Source organism: Microcaecilia unicolor, chromosome 4 (assembly GCF_901765095.1).
Source record: "Microcaecilia unicolor chromosome 4, aMicUni1.1, whole genome shotgun sequence".
Lineage (NCBI taxonomy): Eukaryota > Metazoa > Chordata > Amphibia > Gymnophiona > Siphonopidae > Microcaecilia > Microcaecilia unicolor.
In genome coordinates this window covers 293,840,175-293,864,188 of record NC_044034.1, presented here as the reverse complement: position 1 = coordinate 293,864,188, position 24,014 = coordinate 293,840,175, and the positions used below count along the sequence as shown (strand labels likewise).

The window sequence follows — 24,014 nt, the reverse complement described above, 5'->3', positions numbered from 1 at the left end:
CGGTGCAGACTCGAGCACCATGCTCCGTTCTGTGTGTGCTGTCTCCTATGCCTGTTCTGGGGCCGCAGTGGAGTGCTGAGGGTGGCTGGGGAGGGGGGGAGGGGTCAAGAAAAGTCTGATATTGCTGTAACAAAGCCACAGTAGTACATAGTAGAAGAGCCGCAACACTGATGTCAACCGGTAGATTTTCCCCTGCTGCACTGTGGTGCCAGCGTGCACACGGGGGTGGGGAGGAGCAAGCCAAAGCAGCAGAGTCTAGAGTGAAGATACAGTCAGACCCCGTACCGTTGTGGGAGTAGCGTCGTGGGAGTGCAGCGCTAGACTGGCCAGGTCTACATCAGGAAAGGGGACGCGAATTAAGAATAAAAAAGTTGTCTGGTAGGAGGAAGACTGCAGCGCTGCTGGCTACCGAAACGCTGCACGTCGTGGAGGCTCAGAAAGGCGCCAAAGCGCACATCCGATGATCCGATCCTATCAGGACAACCCGAAGCTACGCCCCTGCAGTATGTACTGAGTCTAGAAGAATCCCAGCTTCAAGGAGCAGAAGCTACCATACTGGTCAGTAGTAGTCAAATTTACCCTTAATAAGGCTGTGCGGATGAGGACCAACTCCTCAGTTCCCCCTGGGAGAGATGTTTGTATCCTGGAACTTCTTGGGAAGAAAGTTTATGAAAATGCTGACCTCACTTCCCACATAACATCTTACTAGCTCTTTATGAGTTGGTATATGTTAGATATTCTGGAAAAGATAAAGGATGTCAGACTTTTTCCCTCAAGAGAAACATAGTGGACAAGGGTAAGGAATATGGAAAACGATCAGAATTATGATGTTTTCAAGAAAGCATCACAATCTTCTGTCACTGGTATTGATGTCTGCAGCTGATCCGTTTCTGTCAGTGGCTTCCTTAATCTCTGTATGCATTTTCCTTCTTTACAATTCTGTTCTGTCTGTGGGTGGGGAAGGATGAGGGGTGGAGTGGGGACATGAAATTTAGGTAGTATATGATTATAAAATATTTTAAAAAGGAGTAATCATTTTTACACAGTGCTACAAATTTTAAAAGGCTGGGAATTGGGAGACCTGAGTCCAAGACCTATTTCAGTCGCTCTGTATGATCTTGGATGCAGTCACTTTATTGCCAGTTAAGATTATCAGCTCTTCAGGGCAGGGAGTCATTGTAGCTGTATGTGATTTGTTCTACAGAAATTGAAGCATACAGGATTAAAACTGTTAGCATGTACTGAGTGTAGTAAAAACTTCTGTTATAAGCACTGGAAGGGCAATGACCGTGGCAAAGTGATGGCCTTTCCAGGAAGGAAAAGCCAGAACCTCCTTGACACTGGACTATCAAGACCCAATCAGCGGTCTGTGGAGACCATAGTCCAAGGTCTCTCTCTTAAGGGGGGAGGTGTAAAGAAACAGTGTGTTTTAAGCCTGTAAAATGTTTTGGATATGTTCCTGTCTTAAATATGTCTGAAATGTATTTCTCCTGTTTGACCAGCAAATGATGCATGTTAATGCTTATAGCTGTTACAGAGGACTGACTTCTATTTCTTTTAGTTGGCACACAGATAATACGAAGTGCCTTACAGTGATGTAACCAGTTTTTATTTGAAATTTGACTGTTCTGGGTTCTGATTTACCTGGAGTTTTGAAATTACCCAGCGGATGCTGGTTGTTTGTATCAGTTTCAGCTTGGGAGAAGAGAGATAGAGAGCTCTTTGCTGAAGCCCTGTAAAAAACAGTTATATTTGATAACCGGTAAACAGCTATATATGTCCTGATCTCCCCATATACTTCCTAGGAAGTATACAAATGTTTAGTTAGTTTTCTAATTGATCTATTTTTCAGTTACTTGTTACTGTTACTGTTTGCTATCTGCAAATTACATGGGTAAATGTGGGACTGTTTGCTATCTGTAAATTACACGGGTAAATGTGGGACCTGCCCATGCATGTCCCCCTTGCTATTACATGCTAAGCACGTTCTGTGCCTGTTATAGAATACTGCTGCATGTGTGCCTAGCACTTAAGCACATAACTGTAATAATCATATTTAAATGCTAGTATTCTATAACTTCCATGCACAATTGACACCTAACTTTAGGCAACCTGTTATAGAATGAGGGGGTTAGTTTGTATACTTGCTGTTTTGTGCTCAGTGAGTCTGATGTACACCACTCCCTTGTTATAATGTGCACCATTATAAAACAAATTCCGATATACCACGGTAGCGAATATGGCTCCAAGAAATTTTGTACCTTTTGCTTGATTATACTGCCCCAGTGATGCCAAAATTATCAGGTTGGTAAATCTACGTCAACTTGTAGACAGTGCTTCAGACGAACATCATGCATTCAAGTTACCTGAAGAAGACGATGATTTTGTTCCAAATTCATCCATCCAAGGCAGTGCATGCGCTAGAAACCGCTCTAAAATGGATTGAAACTCAGGATCTAGAACCTGCCAAACGTTTTGTAGCTGAGAAGCATTTTAAAATTTGCTAAGCGTCAATCATATGCCTTTGAAGACCCAGTCGTGAATTACAGACTTTTTCATTAAGTGAACATGTAATTTGATTGCATTCATAAAAAGGTTTGTAAGTTTGATTTGCAGTCAGGAAAAGGATTTTATTTGACCTGTCTTACCATTGTAAATTCAATTTGCATTCAATAAAATGATTTGAATAATTGAATAGTCTTAAACTGAGTCTTTATTTAATCAGGTATTGCCTTTCATTGTAGTGTGCTCTTCGTTATAAGGCGGTACTGGTTATGGTTCTCAAGTACTGCGTTATACCGAGGGAGAGTTGTATTATGACTCTAACAATGTGAGTATGAACATCTGTGAATGTGAACATGTGATTACCATGCATGTTCTCTTTCAGTGTGCAGTCTTGTAGTCTTTAGCCATTTATCACTGTTCATGCAGTGTATTGGGGCTGGTTGCTGTTTTTGTCTTGTGCTTCCTTGGGAATATGAGATCCTGTGAATGAAGCAGAATGAAGGCATCAGGCCTGGAATCTTTAATCTCCCATTGGCATGCACAGTGAGCAGCGTCTGAGCTCCAATCTATTTCTAAAGGGTTGAGGCATCAGAGCAAATGGGAAAGATGGAGGATTGGCCTCATCTCTCCTCCAGGTTTAGGAAATGACATGTGATCATCAGAGACAGGCTGAGAAGGTCCTGGTTTTGTCCCTCTGTGCCTTTCCAGAAAGGCACAGACTTGTAGTCCTGCTGTTGTTAGAGAAATGGATGCAATAGAAGTAAAGCCAGCACTAGCTCATCCTGTCCCTGGTTATTTGTGCTTAGTGGATGTGAGGCTAATATTTATGCATCATTCTGGTTCATGCGCAGATGCATGCTGTCACTTTTGCTTTCTTCAGACATGGACAAAGTAAAGCTGTCCATACTGTGGAACCTTTGTGTGCAAGTGTCGGCAAGCTTTCCTTGACTAGCACACAAGTTCTGCACATTTTGAATTTGCATCTCATTAGCTTACTGTATTGCTGTGGAATATTTTCTCGTTGATCTTGCGGTAGAACCTGTGCGCTTAGCCATCGGCCTGCAGCTCTACCACGTGGCTTTTTGCATTGGCCCGTCAGTCTTTCTCTTCTCAGGCTACTGTGGATCAGCTGGTGATCCCTGATTAGTTCAGTCTTTTTGGGAACAAGCCTCTCTCCTCTCAGTGTGCACCATGAGACAGCTGTGGACCAGACTGGCAACCCCTATGCTCTCTTCTTTCCATTAGCCCCTAGAGCAGGTAGCCAAGGCTCATCTAGGCCCTGAGTGGGTGACCCAACTCCTATACATTTACATTTCTACTAGCTATGGATCCCTCTGGGGGAGGAAGGACATGTTTCTTCCTGAATTTACAGTTTTATACTTCCCTCCAAAATCTTTAATTCTGTTGCATTACTATCACTGAATAGACCACCTCCTATTCAGAATTTATTGGCATCTCTCTAGAGCAGAAGCCTAGACTGTTCTTCTTGCTGTTGCATAGGAAAACTCATTTTGGCAGCCTGCAGCATATAGTTTATAAAATATGTAAATACTTTGCAACTCCACCTCTGCTTTGCCCAGGCTAGGGAATAATTACACGTGTATAATAACATGCAACCTTGTTGATGTATTTAATTATGCACACATATTTGGCCAATTTTATAATAGTCATTTTCCACATACGAAATGTGTTTCATGCAGGAAGTGCTTTATAAAATTATCCCTTCATTGGGCTCAGTGTCCTATGAACAGATACTTAAATTCCTTCTACTCTGGGGTGTCACATCCGTATCTTTTTCTTACCAGTTCAAAAAGTCCATTAGGTGATTCTCAGCTCTAATTAAAATAGAAACAAAGAAAAATATAGCAGATAAAGACCTATCCAGTCCTGCCCATCCATGCCTTATTGTACTGAAAACTTCTTGACCTATGAATTAAAACCTTCACATGCCAGAAGGTAAACTTTGAGCTGTTCTTCAGTAAAACTTTCTATGTATATTCACTACCAGGATGGCTAGCAGTGTTCCCCCACCCCCCTTCCAGGGAAAAATCAGCACATATCTGTTCTGTTTTCCTAAACCGTCTGCTGACTTTATTGCTGTAACAGTTTAGAAAATAGATTTACTTGCATATTATTGGCTTTCTCTTTCCATTTCTTTCAAGGTGTTTTCTCAATTTTCCTGTAAACTTTCTCTCTCCTTCATGATTGCAGCAGTAGCCATGTCCATGTTGCTGCAGAGCAGTAGTGGGGTGCATTGGTAGTGCCATGTATGTACCAGTATTGGAATATTAGAGGGTGCTGCAGGTCAGGATAGAAATGCATGGGCAGTGCCATGTGCGTGTCAGTACTGGAATAACAGAAGGTGCTACAGGGCAGGAATAAGGTGCCCTGGCAGAGTAGTACGTATGTTTGTCTATGTGTTTTTAGAACTGAAGTAACATGGGGTGCTGCAGAGCAGAACTGAGGTGCAGTGCTGTGTGTGTATGTGTGTATCAGTGGATATGGTTTATTGAGATTTGATATACTGCCTTTACAAAATAGGTCAAGCAGTTTACAGTGTAGGAAAATATAAACAACTAGTAAAAAAAGGCCCGTTTCTGACACAAATGAAACGAGCACTAGCAAGGTTTTCCTCGGAGTGTGTATGTTTGAGAGAGTGTATGTGAGAGTGACTGTGTGTGAGAGAGAGAGTGAATGTGCGAGTGTGTATGTGTGAGAGAGAGAGAGTGAGTCTGGGTGCGAATGTGTCTGTGAGAGAGAGAATCTGTGTGTGAGAGTGTGTGCAAGTGCGTATGTGAGACAGTGTGAGAGAGAGAGTGTGTTTCACACAGATACAGTGTGTGCGAGAGAGAGAGAGAGTGTGAGACAGCCTCTCTGTGAGACTGAGTGTATGAGACCAAGAGAGTGTGTGAGTGACTGTGTGACACATAGAGAGTGAATGTGATACAGTGTGAGACATAGAGTGTGTGAGAGTGAAAGAGAGAAAGACATTGACTGTGAGAGAGAGAGTACTGTGACAGAGATACCTACCCCCCTCTCTGGTGTCAGGCCCCCCCCCTCCCTCCCTCTCTCTGGTGTCAGCCCCCCCCCCCCCCCCCCCCCTCTCTCTGGTGTCTGAGCATTACTGTGCAGGACGCTGAGCTCTGGCTGTGCTTCAAGGAACTGACCAATCCTATTTAATAGAATGTACCTCCAACATTCTAAAGCCGAGAAACCTCGTGTGGTTGGTCACTTCTGCTTGTGACGAACCCGGAAGTGCGTGATGTCAATTCAGGAGATGGATACAGAGCAGGAATGCCTCAGCCATGCAGTCAGCTTCAGAATGTTGGAGGTGCGTTTTATTATATAGGATGAGAAAATGAAAAAGAACATCATTATAAAACAGAAAAGAGATGCACAAATACTGGAAAAATAAAGGGTGCTGCAGTGCAGGAGTAAGGTACATTTGCAGAGCTGTGTATGTGTAAAAGTATTGGAATAGCAGGGGGTACTGCAGTCAGGACTGAGGTGCATTGGCAGAGCTGTGTGTGCATATGTGTGTGTGTATATATATATAGATATAGATAGCTAGATAAGTACTGGAATTGCATAGGGTGCTATAGGTCAGGATGCAGGTACATTGGCAGTTCCCTTCTTTATACTATCCATCCTTCACTCTGAGGAGTGTCCAGATCAAATTGTTCAATAGGAAATAAGATGCAGCATTTTCTCTGATTTACTTGCTCTCTGCTTTCTAATCCTGATTTTATTTTTTTTATCTCTGCAGTTCGGCTCCATGACAGTATATCGGAGGAAGGCTTCCACTATCTAATCTTTGATTTGTAAGTAGACAGTCCTGGTTCTTTAGCTGACCTGGTCTGTGCAGGTGCTGTGTTGAATTATTAGAGCTGAGATTATTGGGGCACCTCTAGCTCTGGTATTTTAGCTGTCAATTGTTTCAGTGCTTGGATGTAACACCTGAAGGGACCAGGGATGGGTTGGATGTTGGATTAAGTATAAGATTTTTTATATGCTAGCATGGTAGAGAACCAATAAAGAAAAAGGAAAAAGTAACTTTGATAAGGAGAGGTATCATAGAAGCAGCCAAACTTCTGTTGCTGGCAGCTGGGATCTGTGTTTAGCTATATGGTATTCAAAATCGTAGTGGATGAGCCAATAGGTTTTTTTCTGCCATCATTTACTGTTACTCTGACATTCTTTAGCAAGGCCATAGCATGGAGCATGATGTATGGGAAATGTGTATGCTTTATACTGCTCTTCCTGCACAGAACAGAAGCAGTGCTATTAAGAAACTATTATGTATTAGCTGTGTACTTAGGGTACGTACTGCCAGCTACTTGTGTTCTCGTTGAAGAGATTTGTGTATCTGATTTCTCTAAGCTAGGGGTCCCCAGGTTTGGTCCTGAGGGCCACAAACCAATCTAATTTTCATGATTTCCATAATGATTTAGCATGAAATATATTTGCTTATAACAGAAGCGAGGTATTTGAATATACCTTATGCATATAGTTTGAGTAAAGCCTGAAAATCAGTATGAATTTGGATTTTAGAATAATTACTTGTTGATTTTACAAACTTGAACTCAAGATATATCAGTTATTTTTCTGCCCGGATTGGCTTACAGTCTAGCTGTACCTGAGGAAATGTTAGATGTGACTCAGACCAAGGCCTTTCTTCCAGAACCACGCATTGAAGTTCTCACTTTTTGTCATTTGAGAGGTTTGTCAAAGTCAGTGAATATCTGCTTGGTAGATATTAAGAATGCTAAGCCACATGGCCTCCACAGTACATGTCACACCCATGGCAGCCCTAAGTTTGAAGGCAACTCAATGGACCCTTTCTTCCCAAAGGTCTCAAGCCAAGGGGAATCTACAAGATATAATCACTGTCACACCTTCCCTCAGGAATTCTCTGTTTTGGTGACTAATTCAGAACAATGTGGACAAGGGACTACCATTCCAAATTCCTCAGCATCACAAGACTGGTGACAGATATATCCACCCTAGCTGGTTCATACCCAGGGTCAGTGGTCTGTTCAGAAGAGGCTACATAAAATCCTCTTGAGCTAAGAGCTATTTCGAATACTCTAAAGGCTTTCAGAGATCAGCTAGCAAATCAAATATCTTAATTCAGACAGACTACCAAGTAGCAATGTATTATGTCAACAAGCAGGGGGGTAAAACCTCATATCTCCTGTGTCAGGAAGCAACCAGAATTAGGGCTGTACCAAATATTCAAATTTGGTTTCATTTGGCTGCAAAATAGTTCCCCAAATTCATTATTCATATTTGGCCGAATAGTGATTTAAATTCAAATACGAATAATCGGTGACTCTACTGTGCTAAATCCTACTGAAATAAACACTTGATCTCTGATTTCACATTGCTTCTTGTATTATTTGTTATGTTAAAGCACAATGCTCAATATTTGTATTCTGTATTCATATTCGGCCGAATATTTTTCATTATTTGTATTTGGCTGAATAGTAAAATATGCTATTCGATATAGCTCTAATCAGGATATGGTGATGGGCCATCTTTCAGGGGCCATCTTTCGCATGGAGACTCTCCGCTCTGTTATAGCGGCAGTGAAGGCAGGAGAGTTCTTGGCTTCCTTGGACATCAAGGAAGCGTACCTGCATATTCCCATCTGGCCTCCTCATCAACGCTTTCTGCGTTTTGCAGTCCTGGGACGACACTTCCAGTTCAGAGCCCTCCCTTTCGGGTTGGCTACTGCTCCGCGGACCTTTTCCAAAGTAATGGTGGTCATAGCGGCCTTATCTTATCTGCCATGGAAAAACAATTAAGTGGCAGACAAACTGAGCAGGATCATGCCACCGCATGAGTGGTACCTGAACATGGGCATTGCCCAGAAGATTTTCAAGAGTGGGGCACACCCTTGGTGGATCTTTTCACCACTTATCTCAACAAAATAGTCCCTCAGTTCTGTCCCATAGCATCGTAGGTGCCTTTCTGCTCATTTGGGGGAAGGGTGTATCCTGCAACACATCTCCTGAAGCTCAACAGGACCACCTTATTAGCTAAGGCAGATCTGGTTCCCTCTACTTCTAGAGCTCACTTTGGAAGAACCCATGGAGACTGGAGTGTTTTCCAACACTCAGCATGAGGGATCCCTTTTGCAATGCATTCCAACCTCCAGTCCTAGCCCTCACGGCTAGGATGTTGCCAGGTTACAGGTGGACTCCTTGAGAGTATCTGTTTTCTGCTTACCTCCAGAAAAGATTCCACTAGGAGATACAACGACTTAAAATGGAAGGGGCTTGCTGTCTGGTATGAGCACAGGACCCTAAGTTCCTCCCTAAGTTAGTGTTGGAATTCCATCTTAACCAGTCAATTGTTCTGCCAAAGTTTTTCCCAAAGCCACAGATCCATCATGGTGAAAGAAGTAGAGTTCTTAATGTTAATTACACTTTTTACTTTATTCTATGGCCTTTGCCTTTTGTAGGCCTTTTCTTCCAGTTTCAGACAGCCTGGTAGATAGGAATTCTCATTGAAACTTTGAAACATGAAGGCAGATAAAAGCCGAATGGCCCATCCAGTCTGCCCATCCTCTGTAACCATTAACTCTTCCATTTCCTAAGCGATCCCACATGCTTATCCCATGCCTTTTTAAATTTTGAAATCAGCGCTGTAGGACCTATAATGCTTTGGGCTGTCATAAATCAGCACTAGCCTAAACTCTCACTCCTGGAACTCTGCTTTTTTAATTCTTGGGCTACTGAGCTAATTTCCCAAGTTGATTGCCTCTCACATAGATGAAATGAGCCCCAGTTAAAATAGAGTAATGAGAATTATGGACTGTGTGAGTTTAAGAGTTGAATAGGAACAGAACTAGAGCTGTTAATTTCCTGGGGCTGCTATGTTCCATTCCATAAGGAATATATAGATCTGCCCAGGTATTGCCCTCATTGCATGCAGGGACTGGAAGTTTTGATTTCCTTTATTAGAATAGCATGATATAACACCAAGCTAGATCAACTTATCCTTTATAACATGGAATGGTTGGCCTTTAAAGAAAGGACTGTGCTTCCTTTTATTGAACTTTGCTGGCAAAAATGTTTGATTGCTTTCTTGTTTTTATGCTTATTGCATTTTATATTGTAATATTTGTGTTACTTTGATTGCTTTTCATGTAATCTTAATGGGCCACTGGTCATAAGAGAGTTAAACACATTTTATAAATACATACAATAAATAATAGTAGCAAATCTGCTCTGTTGCAGTAGATGAGGAATGCTGTTGAGAAAGTAAAAGGTGTGATGCTGTAATCAAGAGATCAGCAGGCGGTCAATGGTAGACATGTGCCCCTGCCCCTCCCCCCCTCCTCCCAGTTATAGGATCATCTTGTAGCTGTTCTGATTGCCTTTCTCCACCAGGCCTACCCATTCTACATGCTGCACCACTGCCAGGGAATTTTCTGTCCTGCTGAGGTGGAGTGGATGTTCTGCCTAACTCTACAATCGTGTCATACTCATTTGCTATTCATATAGCTGTGTGAATGAATTTTAGGTCAGCAAAAATGTTGTCCTAACTTAAACCGAAGAAGAGGGAGTAGGTGAAAGACAGAAGGGAATAAGAGGCTGGGGAAAGGGGTAAGACAGGGTGATGAGAGGGATAGGAAGAGGTTAAGGGTGGGGAGATGGCCTAAAAAGGAAACTGAATGGTAAAATGAAGGAGATTAAGGAATGGGACAGTAAGATGCAATTTGAGTGCAATGAAAGGAAGGAATGGACAATGCAGGATAAGAGAGGAGAAATAGCAAATGGACAGCAGACCCTGGAAAGAGTTAAGAGAAAATAGAAGAAAGCAGAAAAGAGAAACTGAGACCAATGGGATTGGAAAAAATAAAGTGCCCAGGCAATAAAGCTAAAAAAAAGTATTTATTTCAATTTATTAATTGAATATGTCTGCTTTGGGAAATGTATATCTCTGATACCTTTGTATTTTGTTTAGTACAGGAAGAAATGCATTTCTGCTTCTATTTCTCCAGTATTGTGGCATGCAGAGTCTGATTTCTTAGGTGTTTCAGTTAAATTTTTATCTCTGCATATTTCTATTTCTAATTTGTGGTCCTTTGTTTTGTATTTGATGATGAGCTGCATGTTTTGCCTATATGACTAAGGTGCAGAATTCTACTAATGTTACTTGGTCTATATGGATCTGTAATAATCGAGCTTGCTCTGTTTTCTCAATAGGAAGTGTATTGCTGTCCTTGAACTCAGTATAATATATGTAAGGCTGCATTTTCATAGACAGGGCTGGTGCTGTTTGAATCATGGTGGTGCTGTTATGGTATGGCAGATTTGCTGTAGGCTCTGAATGAACTTTATGCAGGGTTTTGCCATAATGTACGTGGCAGTTGACCCTGAAGAAAAGTTGTATAGAAATCTGGTAGCCCTCCTCTAATCCCAGGTGTAAGCAAGGTTTAGACCAGAGCTTATCAATCATTTTCTTGTTGGGATAAAAGAGAAGCTTGGAAGAGGGAGAATACCGTGCAATAATTATTCTCACAGGACAGCACAGGACAGCACTGGATTTGAGGTGGGGAGGAAGGGTGCCTCTGTGCTGCGGCAGTTGGCAGTTGGCAGATGCAGGAGCTGATGCTTCATGCTGCTCCTTCTGCGCCCTCCCCTCAGATGGCTCAGCACACCCTCGTCTCCTGCCTCCTTGCTCATATCTTCTGGATCAGCAGCCAGCTAAATTTAGCTCCCATTCTGAGTCACCACAGCCTGCAGGTTCTCCTGGTGAGAGTAGAATAGAGAAGCAACTTCTCTCTTCAAACACACACACCCTCTCAACCTACAGAACCTCAGTAATAACCCACATATATACAGCCAGGAGGGACCTGGGATTTTCACACAGAAGAAAGAGAGAAGAAAAAGATGGTGAAAAAAAGAGAAAAGATAGGAGTGGAAAAGGTATTTCGTTTTCATGTCATAAGTCTGTGACAAAGTGGGCAGCACAAATATGTTCGGTAGGAACCTGATCGGGGTTGTGCTGTGAACATGGTCCTATGACTCCTACACATAGACTGAGATTCACCATCTCGTTTCACATAGGCCACGCTAAAGCAGGGCTTTAGACATCTTTCTGTGTGACAACATAGCCAGACAAATTTTCAGGATATGCACCATGAATATGCATGAGGAAGATTTAGCTATGGGACCACCAGGACAGGTTTGGGAAGTCCTATTTTAAGTCCCTACTGAGGTGAGCTGGTAAATGGAAACCTGTAAGAGAGAGAGAGAGACACACACACATACCCAGGAAGGGAAGAAAGTGTGAGGGATGAGAGAGGATGCGAATGGAAAAAGAAAAGATGATAAAGAAAAAAAAAGAGTTGGTAGCTGGGAGAACAAAGAACAGAGATTTGAGAGTTAGGAAAAGAAGGATGAGAGAAAAAGTGACAAGAGTGGGAGATGTGTACAGAATGAAGAAGAGCAGGAGAGGGAGAAACATAAAGGATGAGGATGGAGAGGAGAAGGGGGGAATGGGTCAGAGAGAGAACTATAGACAATGACTGAGACAGTTGTGTGGGCTGAGAGAGAGGGAGGAGAGAGAGCGCTTTAGGATTTCTCTACTACAGTTCAACCGAAGATATTTTTGGTGCAGAAATGTTGAGAGGAAGAAGAGCCAGGAAGAGGAGGGGGCACCTGGTCGTGGGTGGGAAACATGATGGGGATGATTTTCTCTTTGTAAATATAGCAATTCATTCCCTGTCTTGTCAGTCAGAGAGGTGAGTGAGCTTCTCCCCATCTCCGGAGGGAGACAACAGCTGTACCGGCAGCATGGAAGAGTGGGTGGAAGTGAGACAGCATAAGGGAATAGCTGGTGCAATACAGAGCTGGAAGCCAGGCAGCACAAGAGAACTGACAAATTCACTATTGCTGGGATTGTTCAATTTGTGAAACAATGTATGAGCAGGATCTTCTGCTGTTCTAGTATATAAACAGCCACCACCAGCACAGTATTACCTAATCGACTCAGTCCAGACCCATAGCATCCCCTGCTGTTCTACTGCGGAGATCCCACATATAAGTCTGCACTTCCCTCCTGCTCTGCAGTGTTCTGCTATTGAAGTATATAGACCTAAACACTGGGATTCCAATGTATCTTAATCCTAATATGCCTTAATACTGAGACCACCTCCCCAGCCAGAACTCTGCCCTGTAGCACCATGTGCTAATGGTGTTCAGGTAGAAATTTTTCATTTCGTTTTGTTTTGTTGTGCTTTCATTTATTTCATTTCCTAATAATGCATGCTATTTTGTGCACACTAAAGGAGTAATACTATAAAGAATGTGCTAACCTTTACATACCAAATATATGCATAAATATCTAGAATACTGGTATATAGATATGTGTGCACATATGCATAGAAATGTCAATATTCTGCCTATGTGCTTTGCTATGAAAAGGTGCCTAAATGTGATGGCGCATAGTTTCAAGATGGACATACACATGGGTGGAATGGTGGAGTGTGGACAGAGTGCACAGTTATGCCCATAAATTATAGAACACTATAATTTAGGTGTGAGCATTTCCACCTTCTCTAAGACTAGTGTAAGTGCTAGGGACATATTTTATCTGTTATGCTAGTATTCAGTATTCAGTGGGCACCTTGTTATAGAATCACCCTTTTAGGGGGCCATTTAATAACTGAGCACCTTTATTTAGGTACCCCAAGGCTGTGTGATACAAGCCTATTCTATGAAGCATGCAAATCTAACTTATGAATATTCAGTGTGGATATCCAGAAGACCTAATGGGACTAGGTGTGCCCCGAGGACTGGGTTGGGAATGGCTGCTATAAAGGAACCAAGGCAGTATCGTTGCACACTGCTTCTCATCTGGCGCCAAACCTCTCTCTCTGAAACAGGAATTTCTGTAAGAGGAGGCAGGCACCATCTCTTACCATCTCCCTACCCACTGTGGGCACCATCTCCTCCCTCCTGCCACCTCCCACCCCTCCATGGGCACCATCTCCTCCCTTCACCTCCCCTGGCATCATCTCTCCCATCTCCCTCCCCTCCATCGGCACAATCTCTTCCCTTTTCCCTTCCACTCCCCTGGCACCATCTCCTCCCACCTCCCTCCCCTCCATGTTCACCATCTCCTCCCTTTCCCTCCATGGACACCATGATTTCCTCCCTTCCCTTCTATGGCCACCATTTCCCTTCTTTAATTCTTCCATCCCCTCCCACCGCATCTCTCTTCTTCTTCTTTCTACTGCCTCAGTCTCCCTCCCCCCCACCTGCATCTCTCTTCTTTCTCTCTTGCTCTTTCTCCCGCTGCGATTGGCACCCTCATCCGCCCCTCCCCCATCTGCATCATTCTCTCTCTCTCTCTCTTGAGGTCTCACCCAGCAGCTCCTCACACATGACAGCAGGCAGCTCCTCATGGCACTGGCACAAGGAGGTTAGGGATTGGGCAGCTCCACATAGCACAGCACAAGGAGGTTAGAGATTGATCAGCTCTTCATCCTCGCACACAGCAGCTCCTTCTCCCTGTCTCATCCGCCCAAAGCCTCTGGAACAGGAAGTTTAGGTATTTTTCAGTAGCGTAGCCAGGTTGAGGGCATGGGGGGAGCGGAGAGTGGACTGCTGACAGCGCTGGTGCATATTTTAAATGTGACAGATCAAGTGACAAATAGGCACTGGCACTGTCAGAAGTCTGTTTGGGGGAGCGGCGGCTCCCCTGGTGACCCACCTAGCTACACTTTTGGTATTTTTAACTGCATTATCAGTTGATTTTATTGTACAATTTTCATGTTTTTATATTTGTATTTGTAATTTTATTTATTCATTATTTTGTAGCCCCTGACACAGCCCTGCTGGGCAAAACACGGCCTGTGTCGGGCAACATTTTACTTGCAACTCTAATATTAAAGTTTGTGTATATTGTGATATCCCCCTTCTCACTCAGGGTGACCTGGTTCTCAATATGCAGATCATATGCAAATTAGTGTGCTACCCCTTCTTGCTCAGGGTGACCTGGTTCCCACTCAGCAAATTGAACAGGTCTCACCAACTGCATATTTCTCAGGCAACTCTTTATTCCAGCCCCTGGGCACACTTCTTCTAGCTTAATACTTTATGCTTTCATAGATCTTCACACTGAGCCTCCCCACACAGATACATGGGCTCAGTACTACACCAATACTTTGGGGACTCTCAACCCCAGGCTTTGCAGCCTGCTTCTCTCAGTACTTTGGACACACAGTCCCCTCTTTGAACACACAGTTCTGGACACACAGTCTTTTCTTCTTTGGACACACAGTCCCCTCTTTGAACACACAGTTCTGGACACACAGTCCCCCCTCTTTGAATACCCAGTCTGGACATACAGTCTTTTCTTCTTTGGACACACAGTTCCTATAAGTACTGAGGACACACAGTCAAACACTAATGCTTTAGGGACTTCTTACCCCAGGATTTTCAGCCTGCTGATCTCCTTTGGGACACACAGTCCTCCACAAGTTAGCCAGTATCTTCCAGGGGCTCCCTCCTCTTCTGCTGCTAGCTCCCCCCTCTCCTTTCCCTCTCAGGTGGGGTATAAAGTGGTTAATTAGCTACATAGGACCCAGCCCATAACCTCCTACACCTGTGGACCTTCCAGGGCTCTCCCCGGTCCTAGCGACCTCCATCTATTCTCTTAGCGCCCTCTAGTGGCCTACACCGTATAGGACACCCTCTTACTTATCACAATATCTACTACTGATCTGCTAGCTTGTTTTCCATTTCCGCCCACCTTCACACTACATGCAATTGCATTTAGGTTCCATTTTATAGATGGCATATTGCCATTTATGTATGTCCACACATATGCATATATACTGATGAATTATTTGCATCTAAGCATTGGTGCCCTCCTTGTAAAATTACATCCTAAATCAAATAATACACATTTCTATGAAACTAATGATACAAACTTATACATTCCTACCCCCTGCTATTCCAATGCTGAGACTTATACACAGTTCTACTAAAGCACCTCAGTCTGTCCACAGCTGACGATTTAGGCCCTATACTGACTGCAAGAGATCACTGATCTAAATTGATATGGAATGATACTGATCACAAGCTTGCTTTTCAGCACCCCCTGCTGTCTTAATACTAAGATATCAAGGTATACTCACACAGATTGTTTCGGCTGATGAGTTGCTTGGCTGGTACAAGGCTTGTGTCCTTGAATAAAGAGAATCAAATTATACCAGATCACTCACTGTTGTGAATTTTCTCCTGAGCCATGGTAATTGTTTACGGATCAACACAAATTTAAATTATTTGGAGACATATCCTCTTCAGTAGGCCAAAGGAACAGAAGGTGCAATACTGAACACCTATGGCATCAGTCCTAGTTATACACAGCCCTCCATCCGTGTGCAGAAGAAGGTCTTTAGAGAGAGGAAGACAAGATTAATATATACCCACATCTACATACAGTATATGCATACGCATAACTTTGTTAATGCTTGTCTATACATCTGTGTTTGTGTGTGCATGTTGTTCTGTACTCTTCATCTCTGTAGAGTTGCACATCGGTGTATTTGCAAACCAACATTTGTATGTAGTTATGTTTATTTTATTTTATTTCATTTTATTTATTTATTTATTAGGTTTTATTTACTTCCTTTTTGAAGCAATTCTCCCAAGGCAGTGCACAGCAAGAACAATCTGGACATAAGCAGTAAAAATATTAAAATTACAATGCCAATAGCCCTAGAGCTCTATACACTTTCCTCTCATAGGAAAAGCGAAAGATTTTTCTCAAAAGAAAATTAACAAAATGTCAGTTGAATACTTAGAAACAAAAGTTTCCATGAAACTTTTATATATAGGAGAAACATATAGGAGAGACAAGCAGGTGAGATCAGTAGGTGTGTGTGTGTGTCTATATCTAACTATTTATCTCTCTGTCTCTCTTTATTTTATATATATATATTTTTTTCCATTTTTCCTGTGTGTAGGTACATTTAAAAAAAATGTTTACGCCAGCAGTTTCCTCTTGCTTTTTGGGCTTCTGGCTCAACTGGAAGTAGTTCCTGATGTGGTTGTTGCCTTCATGCACAACCACCTTGGGGCTGCCCTGTTTTAATCCTCTATGGTCCAGCCCTCAAAACCTTCTTTGGTTGGGGAGTTACTGACCTTGGCAGTCTCTGGAAGCTAGTACTTATACACCCTGAATCCATTTATCAGATATTGCTGGAGTGCAATGGTTGGGACACCCCAGTCCTCCTCTCCATTCCCACAGATCTGTGTCTATCACTTAACCCCCTCAGACTGTAAATGCTGCAACATTCTCAGCACCAGCTGGGACAAGGAGCCAAGGCCATGCTTGGGAGTTCTAGCTTGATCTCCACAAGACAGCTGGCAATGCTGCAGCTGAGCCACTGGGCCAGCCCCCTATTTGGCCACACTTGCAAAATGCTATGTGTGTATATGTATCTGTTCATTGTTTGGTGCATGGAGTGACTTCCCAATAGAAATGACAGAATTCAGTAAGGCCATAGAGGTTCCCTAATTATAAAACATTGGAGGCATAGCTAAAGATCATTTGGGATCTATGTTTATTGTAAAACAAAGGAACTTTGCCAGATTAGACCTTCCTTATCTGCCATTCTGTTTTGCATTTCTTTGCTTCACCAGTTGAGAATTATGGAAACTTTCCTTTCCCTTCTGGTCAGTGAAAAGTTGCATTTAAAAGGCAGCCTTACTGTGACATACAAACATGATACTGACAACACAAGCAACTTAGGACCACTACAAAATCCAGTGTGGAAAGAATTGAACACAAACACTAAATAGAAAGTCTTGATACATGAGCTATTGAAGCTGTATTGTTATGGAAGTAATTGAGCCAGCCGGGTTTTACTTCCACAATGGAAGTAAAACCCGGCTGGCTCAATCCGTCCTCCTTTTTCTGGAGCCATATGGTAACCCTAATAAGTTATATGAGCACCACAGAGAGATGAAAAGGCAGATTTCACAGTTTATTAAACAAGATTGAAGGGCTGAAAACAATGAATAATTAAAGTACTTGGAGTTTTCTGGTATAAAAGAGTCATGTCTCCTGAGTTTTGGGCATTAGGAGATACTTCTGATAATAAAAGCAGCTGCACTTCACAAGTCCTGCTGTTCCCCTCTTAGCCCATATTATATAGAAAGAAATCAGGACACAGTTCAAACAAACAAACACCTGCTGTGACTTCTGGTTTAATGAAATAGCAAAGGGTGCTGATAAGCAGGAGTGAGGTGCATTGGCAGATCTGTATGTGTGGGTCTCAGTACTGAAATGCCAGGAATACTGCAGGGTGGGAGTGAAGTGCATTGGCAAGCTGTGGGTCTCAGTACTGGAATGGCAGGGGGTGTTGCTGAGTAGGACTGAGGTTCATTAACAGCACACGTTGTGCCTGGAACATGGGTGGCAAGGTATGACATTGTATTAGGATTGTACACAGCCCCGTTACTTATAAATTTCAGTGCCTGTCTTTCATTAAAGTTGTGTAGATTTCCAGTCAGACTGCTTTTAGCTGCAGGTCTCCAGTGGCAGCCACAAAGAGCATAGAAACTACCCAGTTACTCTTTGAAGATCAAGTGTGCCAACTCTTCCTGAAGTTCTCTGCTCTCTTCATTCCTCAAGAATCCCTGCAGGACTGATGCTAATTACAGAGCAGAGAATCCTGCTGCATGCCTGCTATATAAAGCCATTCTCTTTCCTAATAGCTAGGACTTCTGGTTGGCACTATGCAACTTGCTTCACATTGGGAAGGAGGGAAGACCCTGGCCTGTGTTTCCTTTGGTTTCTTTTGCTTGTGGGTTGAAAATATGGAGTATTTAGTTTTCCTGAGTCTTTTGATTCTGTCCTAATTAGGCAAATGAGGGAATATTTTTGCCACCTGAACTGCCTTAAACTGCCAATGAAAAGGTGTAGCTAAATCCAAATTAAATAATAATAATAATAATGAAACAGCGTGAATAGAGGGAGAAAAAGGGATTCTGGGTCAGGGTAAAAGATGGGCAGAAAAAATATCATTGAAACCACTCTCCTCCTCTGCTCCCCACAGTATTCCTCTCTCCTCTCATATTTTTCTTTCTCTGCTGGCAGATTTCTGATTTCTGCTAGGACAGTAAAACCTTCATCAGGCCAGTATGCAGAAGATCTAGGAGCCTAAATTAAGGGGTTAGATTTGTAGATCTGGCTAATAAAAAAACTTTCAGTATCTGTGCTCCTCAATTTAGGTTCTTATAAAATGGGACAGGTCAGATCAGGAGAACAAAGTTAAATGTTCAGTGTTGGACTGTGGTGAACTTCTAACACAAGCATCTAAAATTAGGTGGGTAAATCGCCGGCCTTAATCTACAAATTTCAGTCAAGGCCCTGAGTTCAATTAAAAACAGATTCCTAACTTTCCTAGTCTTATGTGCTCAAGTTGTTTTGAATATTAGCCTCTATATGCTTAAGCTTCCTTCTCTATGAGTGTTTTGCCAGAGAGAGGTCTTCTTTGATGAATTTACATATGTAATACACTTAGCTCTGGAAATTAGTGTCTGCCAGAGTCAGTAGTGTACACGTGGGCATTGACTCAGCACCCGGCGTAGACTCGGCAACTTGGCTGCAATGGACTGTGGTTATTGTCACCCGTTCCAGATTTCAGCCCAGTCTGGTCCGGATCTTCCGGGCTGCCAGACTTGCTTGCTTTGGTTGAACCTACACAGCACCCGTAGTTGCCTGGTGATTGCTTCAGCTGAGCCTCAGCTGCTGCTGGGCTTATTAGCCAGTTGGAAATTCTCTGCTTTGCCTTTGCTTCGCCTAAGGCCCTGAGGTTTGTCGGTGTGCTGTGTGCACGTCTGCCTAGTCTGGTTTTATTGTATTGATTCTTGTCTGATTCTAGTTAGTCTGTGTGTAGTTTAGTTCACAATTACTGTTTGTTTCTTAGTCTTGTTCCTTGGTTGTAGTTCTTTGTGTGGTTCTTAGGTTATCTGTGTTGTCTGTCTTCAGTGGCTGCTTGAAGCTTCCAGTTCCTGCCCTGTCCTGTAAGTCCTGTCAGCCGCCTGCAGCCAGGGGCTCAACTCCTGGGGAAGGGTGGCTAGTGCAGGTGAAGTCTTGCTGTTCCTATCTGAGTTCTGTCTTGTGCCTGGTGTGCTTTGAAGACATAACAGAAATGCTCTAAAGCCCAATTGTACTGGCCAAGGCAATTTTGATGATCCAAATAACTAGTTAGTTGGTCTGTCACTATCGCCTCTGAGATTTTGGATAGTAACGGAATACTTGCAAGTGGCCTAAAATTGGCAGGCAAACTAGAATCTAAAGTGTTTTTTTTAAAGATAGGAGTAAGAATAATACCACCTAAACTTAAGGGATGACCCAATGCTAAAAGAAGTGAGCCTTTCTATTACTTGGGATGGAGGATCTGTCATAATATAAGAAGGGCAACGGTCCAATAAACAGGGTGATGAAGAAAATTTACCCAATAAAGATTTAATCTTGTCCCTTCCCACAAATGAGAAGATAGTCCAAGATCTATCAGTGGAAGTAGCTGGGCTGGCCAAGGACACTCTGCTTGTAGGTTAGGAGGTACAAGATTTCTAATCTTAGCTATCTTCTCAGAAAAATAGATTGCTAAGTTGGTAGCTGATGGAAGGCAGTCATAATCAGCAGAACCAGAAATGAGACTTTTGAAAATACTAAAATGTTGTCTAGAAGGTAATGATGAATTGTCAATTTGTGTAGCATAAAATGTTTTTTTAGCTGTGCGAATAGCTGCTTTATATGCTTTTATAACTCTCTTCCAATCAGATATAAGAACAGGATTATGCAAAAGACGCCAGTGATGTTCAAGCCGGTAACAGGAGGCTTTCAATCTTGCCAATTCCTGTGTGTACCATTCAACATTATGGGTAGAAGGAATGGTTTTTCTAACAAGAAGGGCCAAACTATCTGTAGTTGAAGAGGGAGAATTGTGCCAACTAATTATAAGAGTATAATGGATCTGAAAAATCAAATTCTAATTGTAGTAGAGCAATGTGCCAAAAATATCAGCCTTAATTCTATTCCTGGTCAATTTCAAGAGACAAGATCTGGGAGTGTCATGTTTAAGGGAGAGAGTAAATTCAGACAAAATGATCCCACCATGGTACTGAACTCCAGTTAACATTTGATAGAGAGAGAAAAATGATGACAATCCTGAAGTAGAAGCTAAAACATCTAGGGTGTGGCCTTTTTCATCAGTGGGGCAAAGAGAATTGAATGATAAACCCACAGAATCTAAAATAGATTTAAAATCCAAAACATCAAGGTCAGTATTATTTTCAAAGTGCAAATTAATATCACTTAATAATATCAGAGAGGTAAAACATACAGATTGGCAAAGTAAAAATTCTGAAAATTTGTCTTGAGACTGTTTCAAACTACCAGGAAAGTGGTAGATCACTAAAAGACCAACATTACCTGTTAGATTGGAATCAGTCAGCTTCTAACATAATAATTTTAATACTGGAATGAAAAAAAAATGACTACTGAAAATTTTAAAAAGTCGTTACAGATAACAGCAAGACCGCTTCCCTTCTTACCTAGTCTGGAACTACTTACAGCCTTGTAACTAGGGGGACACAACTCAGCTAAAATAATGGAATCATCCATGTTTCAGTAATAAAGTAAAGCCTACCTGAGAATGAGAGGTGTTTTATTGCAGACTGACCTAGCATTATAAACAGGGAACTGGGAGATAGAGAATAATCTCTCAGGCAGAGTCTTAATAGAAAGTAGGGGGGTCTTTTACTAAAGGTTAGCTTGAGTTATCTGCAACAGGGCCCATAAGAATAATATGGGCCCTGGTGCAGATAACTCGAGCTAATCTTTAGTAAAAGACCCCCTAAATTTCTAAAATTAGGAAAAGACCTAGTTTGCTTTCTGGGTTTATTAGAAGGATGTTGCCTTATAATAACCTCTATAGAAGACACATTGGCTAAGGTGTGACCATAAAATAAATGAGTATTTAAAAAACCTGCATCAGGATGAGATCCACAGACTAATAAGTCAAGGCTATTAGAGTTGGCCCAGCCCACTAGAAAAGAAACAAAAAGCATTAGCCAATGCATCCTGAAAGAGTAACCATTAGAACTAAAAAAAACCAAACCCCAATATAAAAACTATAGAAAATGAAAACCCAGAACGAGTCCCTCCCAGTCACCCACCAAATTAATCCCAATTAAATCTAATTAGTGCCAATAATTGCTTGTTAAGCCAATTGGCACTAATTGGCTCATTATTTTATTAAATTTGTGTATGCAATTTTTGGCGACTTTTATAGAATAGGGGTATAAGCCCCTTAAAAGCAAGTGCACACTTTCTCTTCACATTTTTATATGCACATATTGTGCAGTTTTACAAAAGTCATTTTCTCAGGGCTAGCCCAACCATTAGGCAAGATTAGGCAGTTGCTTGGGGCATCAGGTTCTGATGGGCAGCAGAAGCCATTACAGTCAGATTAAAATAATAAATTCTGACAGCCACACAAACTCAAAAATGATCAATGTACTTTTACTTGCAGTATGGGTGGGCAGTTTTCATACAGCCCATTTACTTGTAATACAGCATCATTTAATTGTAATTGGAAATTGCTTTCATTATTTCACACACCACAATATAGGGCCCTTTTTACTAAGCAGTGCTAAGGGCGCGTTAGTGTGTTTAGTGTGCGCTAATGATTAGCACATGCTAAACGCTAAGTCACCCTTAGGAACATATGGGCGACTCTAGCGTGTAGCGCTAAAAACGCTAGCAAGGCTTAATAAACGAGGCCCATAATATTTCAAAGCATGATGTCTCGTGGGGAGGGGGGAAAGAGATTAAGGGCCTCAAAGTTAATTTGAGGGAGGTGTAAGTCTGAATGTTCACCTAGGGTGCCCAATATTCTTGCACTAGCCCTGCCTTTTCTGCATGTAGAATAGGCTATATACACAGAGAAACTTGAAAAAATTGTCTCCTTAATTTAATTTAATTTGAACAATTCTTTTATGCCTATAGCAGACAGTTCCAAGCAGATCACAACAAAGTACAAAATAAAGGTACTAAAATCATATTTTAAAAAGAGTACATAACATAACAAATTCATCTATCCCCCAAAAATGTATGGAATAAATGCATCTTCAAGTTTTGACAGAAAATCATGTAATTCCTTTCTGCCTGTAGCAGCAATGGTAAGGCGTTTCATTCATCTGCAGATCTATACTGTATAGATTTTTCAAAACTATATTTCAACAAAAAAGTGTGAGTTGCAGGGAGACAAATTTTATGGAGTTGAGTAGATCTAATTGACCTAGTAGAAAACGGTAGCCTTAATGAACCTGATAGATATGCTAAGACCAGCCTATACAAAATTTTAAAAGCAAAAGTCAATATCTATCTATATAATTCACAGCCCCAACATTCTAAATGAAGCCACCACCGGAAGTTGAAGCGTCGAGATCAGCTTTCCCCACCGGAAGTTGAGGCGTCGAGATAGCCGCTTTCCCCATCAGTGTGTGCCCTGCCCTCGCGTCACTACGTGATGACAATGAGGGCAGAGCACTGACACTGGACGAAACGGAGCGCCAGCACCAATGAAGACGTAACCGCTCACTTGCACTGCAGCACCGACAACACGAACAGCGCTGACAGAAGAAATCCATTTTGATGGCCATGCTCCTGCTCTGCGTATGTGAGTCACCCCCCCAAAACAAGCTAGCGCCCATTTCATTGCTCTGAGAAACGGGCCTTCTTTACTAGTTTTGAGTAGGATGCACCCCTAAACAGGCAGCCTCTTGCCTCCCCGTTCAGAATCAATTTCACTGCCATATTCTACATAATCTGCAAATGATGCAATAGTTCAGCAGGCAAGCCTAAATAGCAACTATTACAGTAACCGACAAGATCCATAGCCTGAACAATCTGTTCCAAGTTATCCCATGAAAAGTAAAGTTTTAATTTGTCAAATCAATTCAGTCTAAAATATATCTTAAGCACCACTTCAACATGTAACTCCATTAACAAGGAATCGATAATAACATTCAATAATGTCAATAAAGTAACCAATGGGACACAAATACCTCTACCCCTCTCACTAATCCACAGTAGATTTGTTTTTTATGAGTTCTGTTTAAGACGATTAGAAGCTGTCTGTCCATGTACTCAATCAAAATGAGTGCCCACCAGTTTGTGTGATCCTAAGATAACATAAAAGGTACTAATAAAACAATATCACCAGCATAAGAATAACAAGAAATGTCGAAATCTTAAAGAACCTCTACAAAAGAACTAAAACAAACAAAAAACACCATTAAATAATAGAGACAAAGGTGAACCTTGTGGAACACCACAAACTGCTAACTTCGCAATTCATTTCACCACTTGACCCCACATGACTATAAATCCCTAAAACCACCACAAAGTGCTACCAGAAATTCCCATACTATTTAACTTCAATAAAAGTAACATAATCATCAGTC

General features: G+C 41.9%; 1 protein-coding gene across 20 annotated transcripts in view; it reads left to right on the top strand.

The window, feature by feature from the left end:
- Nucleotides 1-24,014, top strand: part of CAMK2B (calcium/calmodulin dependent protein kinase II beta) — a 453,822-nt gene that overhangs the window by 150,200 nt on the left and 279,608 nt on the right. For all 20 annotated transcript variants that reach the window (XM_030201732.1, XM_030201722.1, XM_030201730.1 and 17 more), the window contains exon 4: nucleotides 6,272-6,326. In XM_030201732.1, the coding sequence (XP_030057592.1) occupies nucleotides 6,272-6,326 (55 nt within the window). The remainder of the gene's footprint in view (nucleotides 1-6,271; nucleotides 6,327-24,014) is intronic.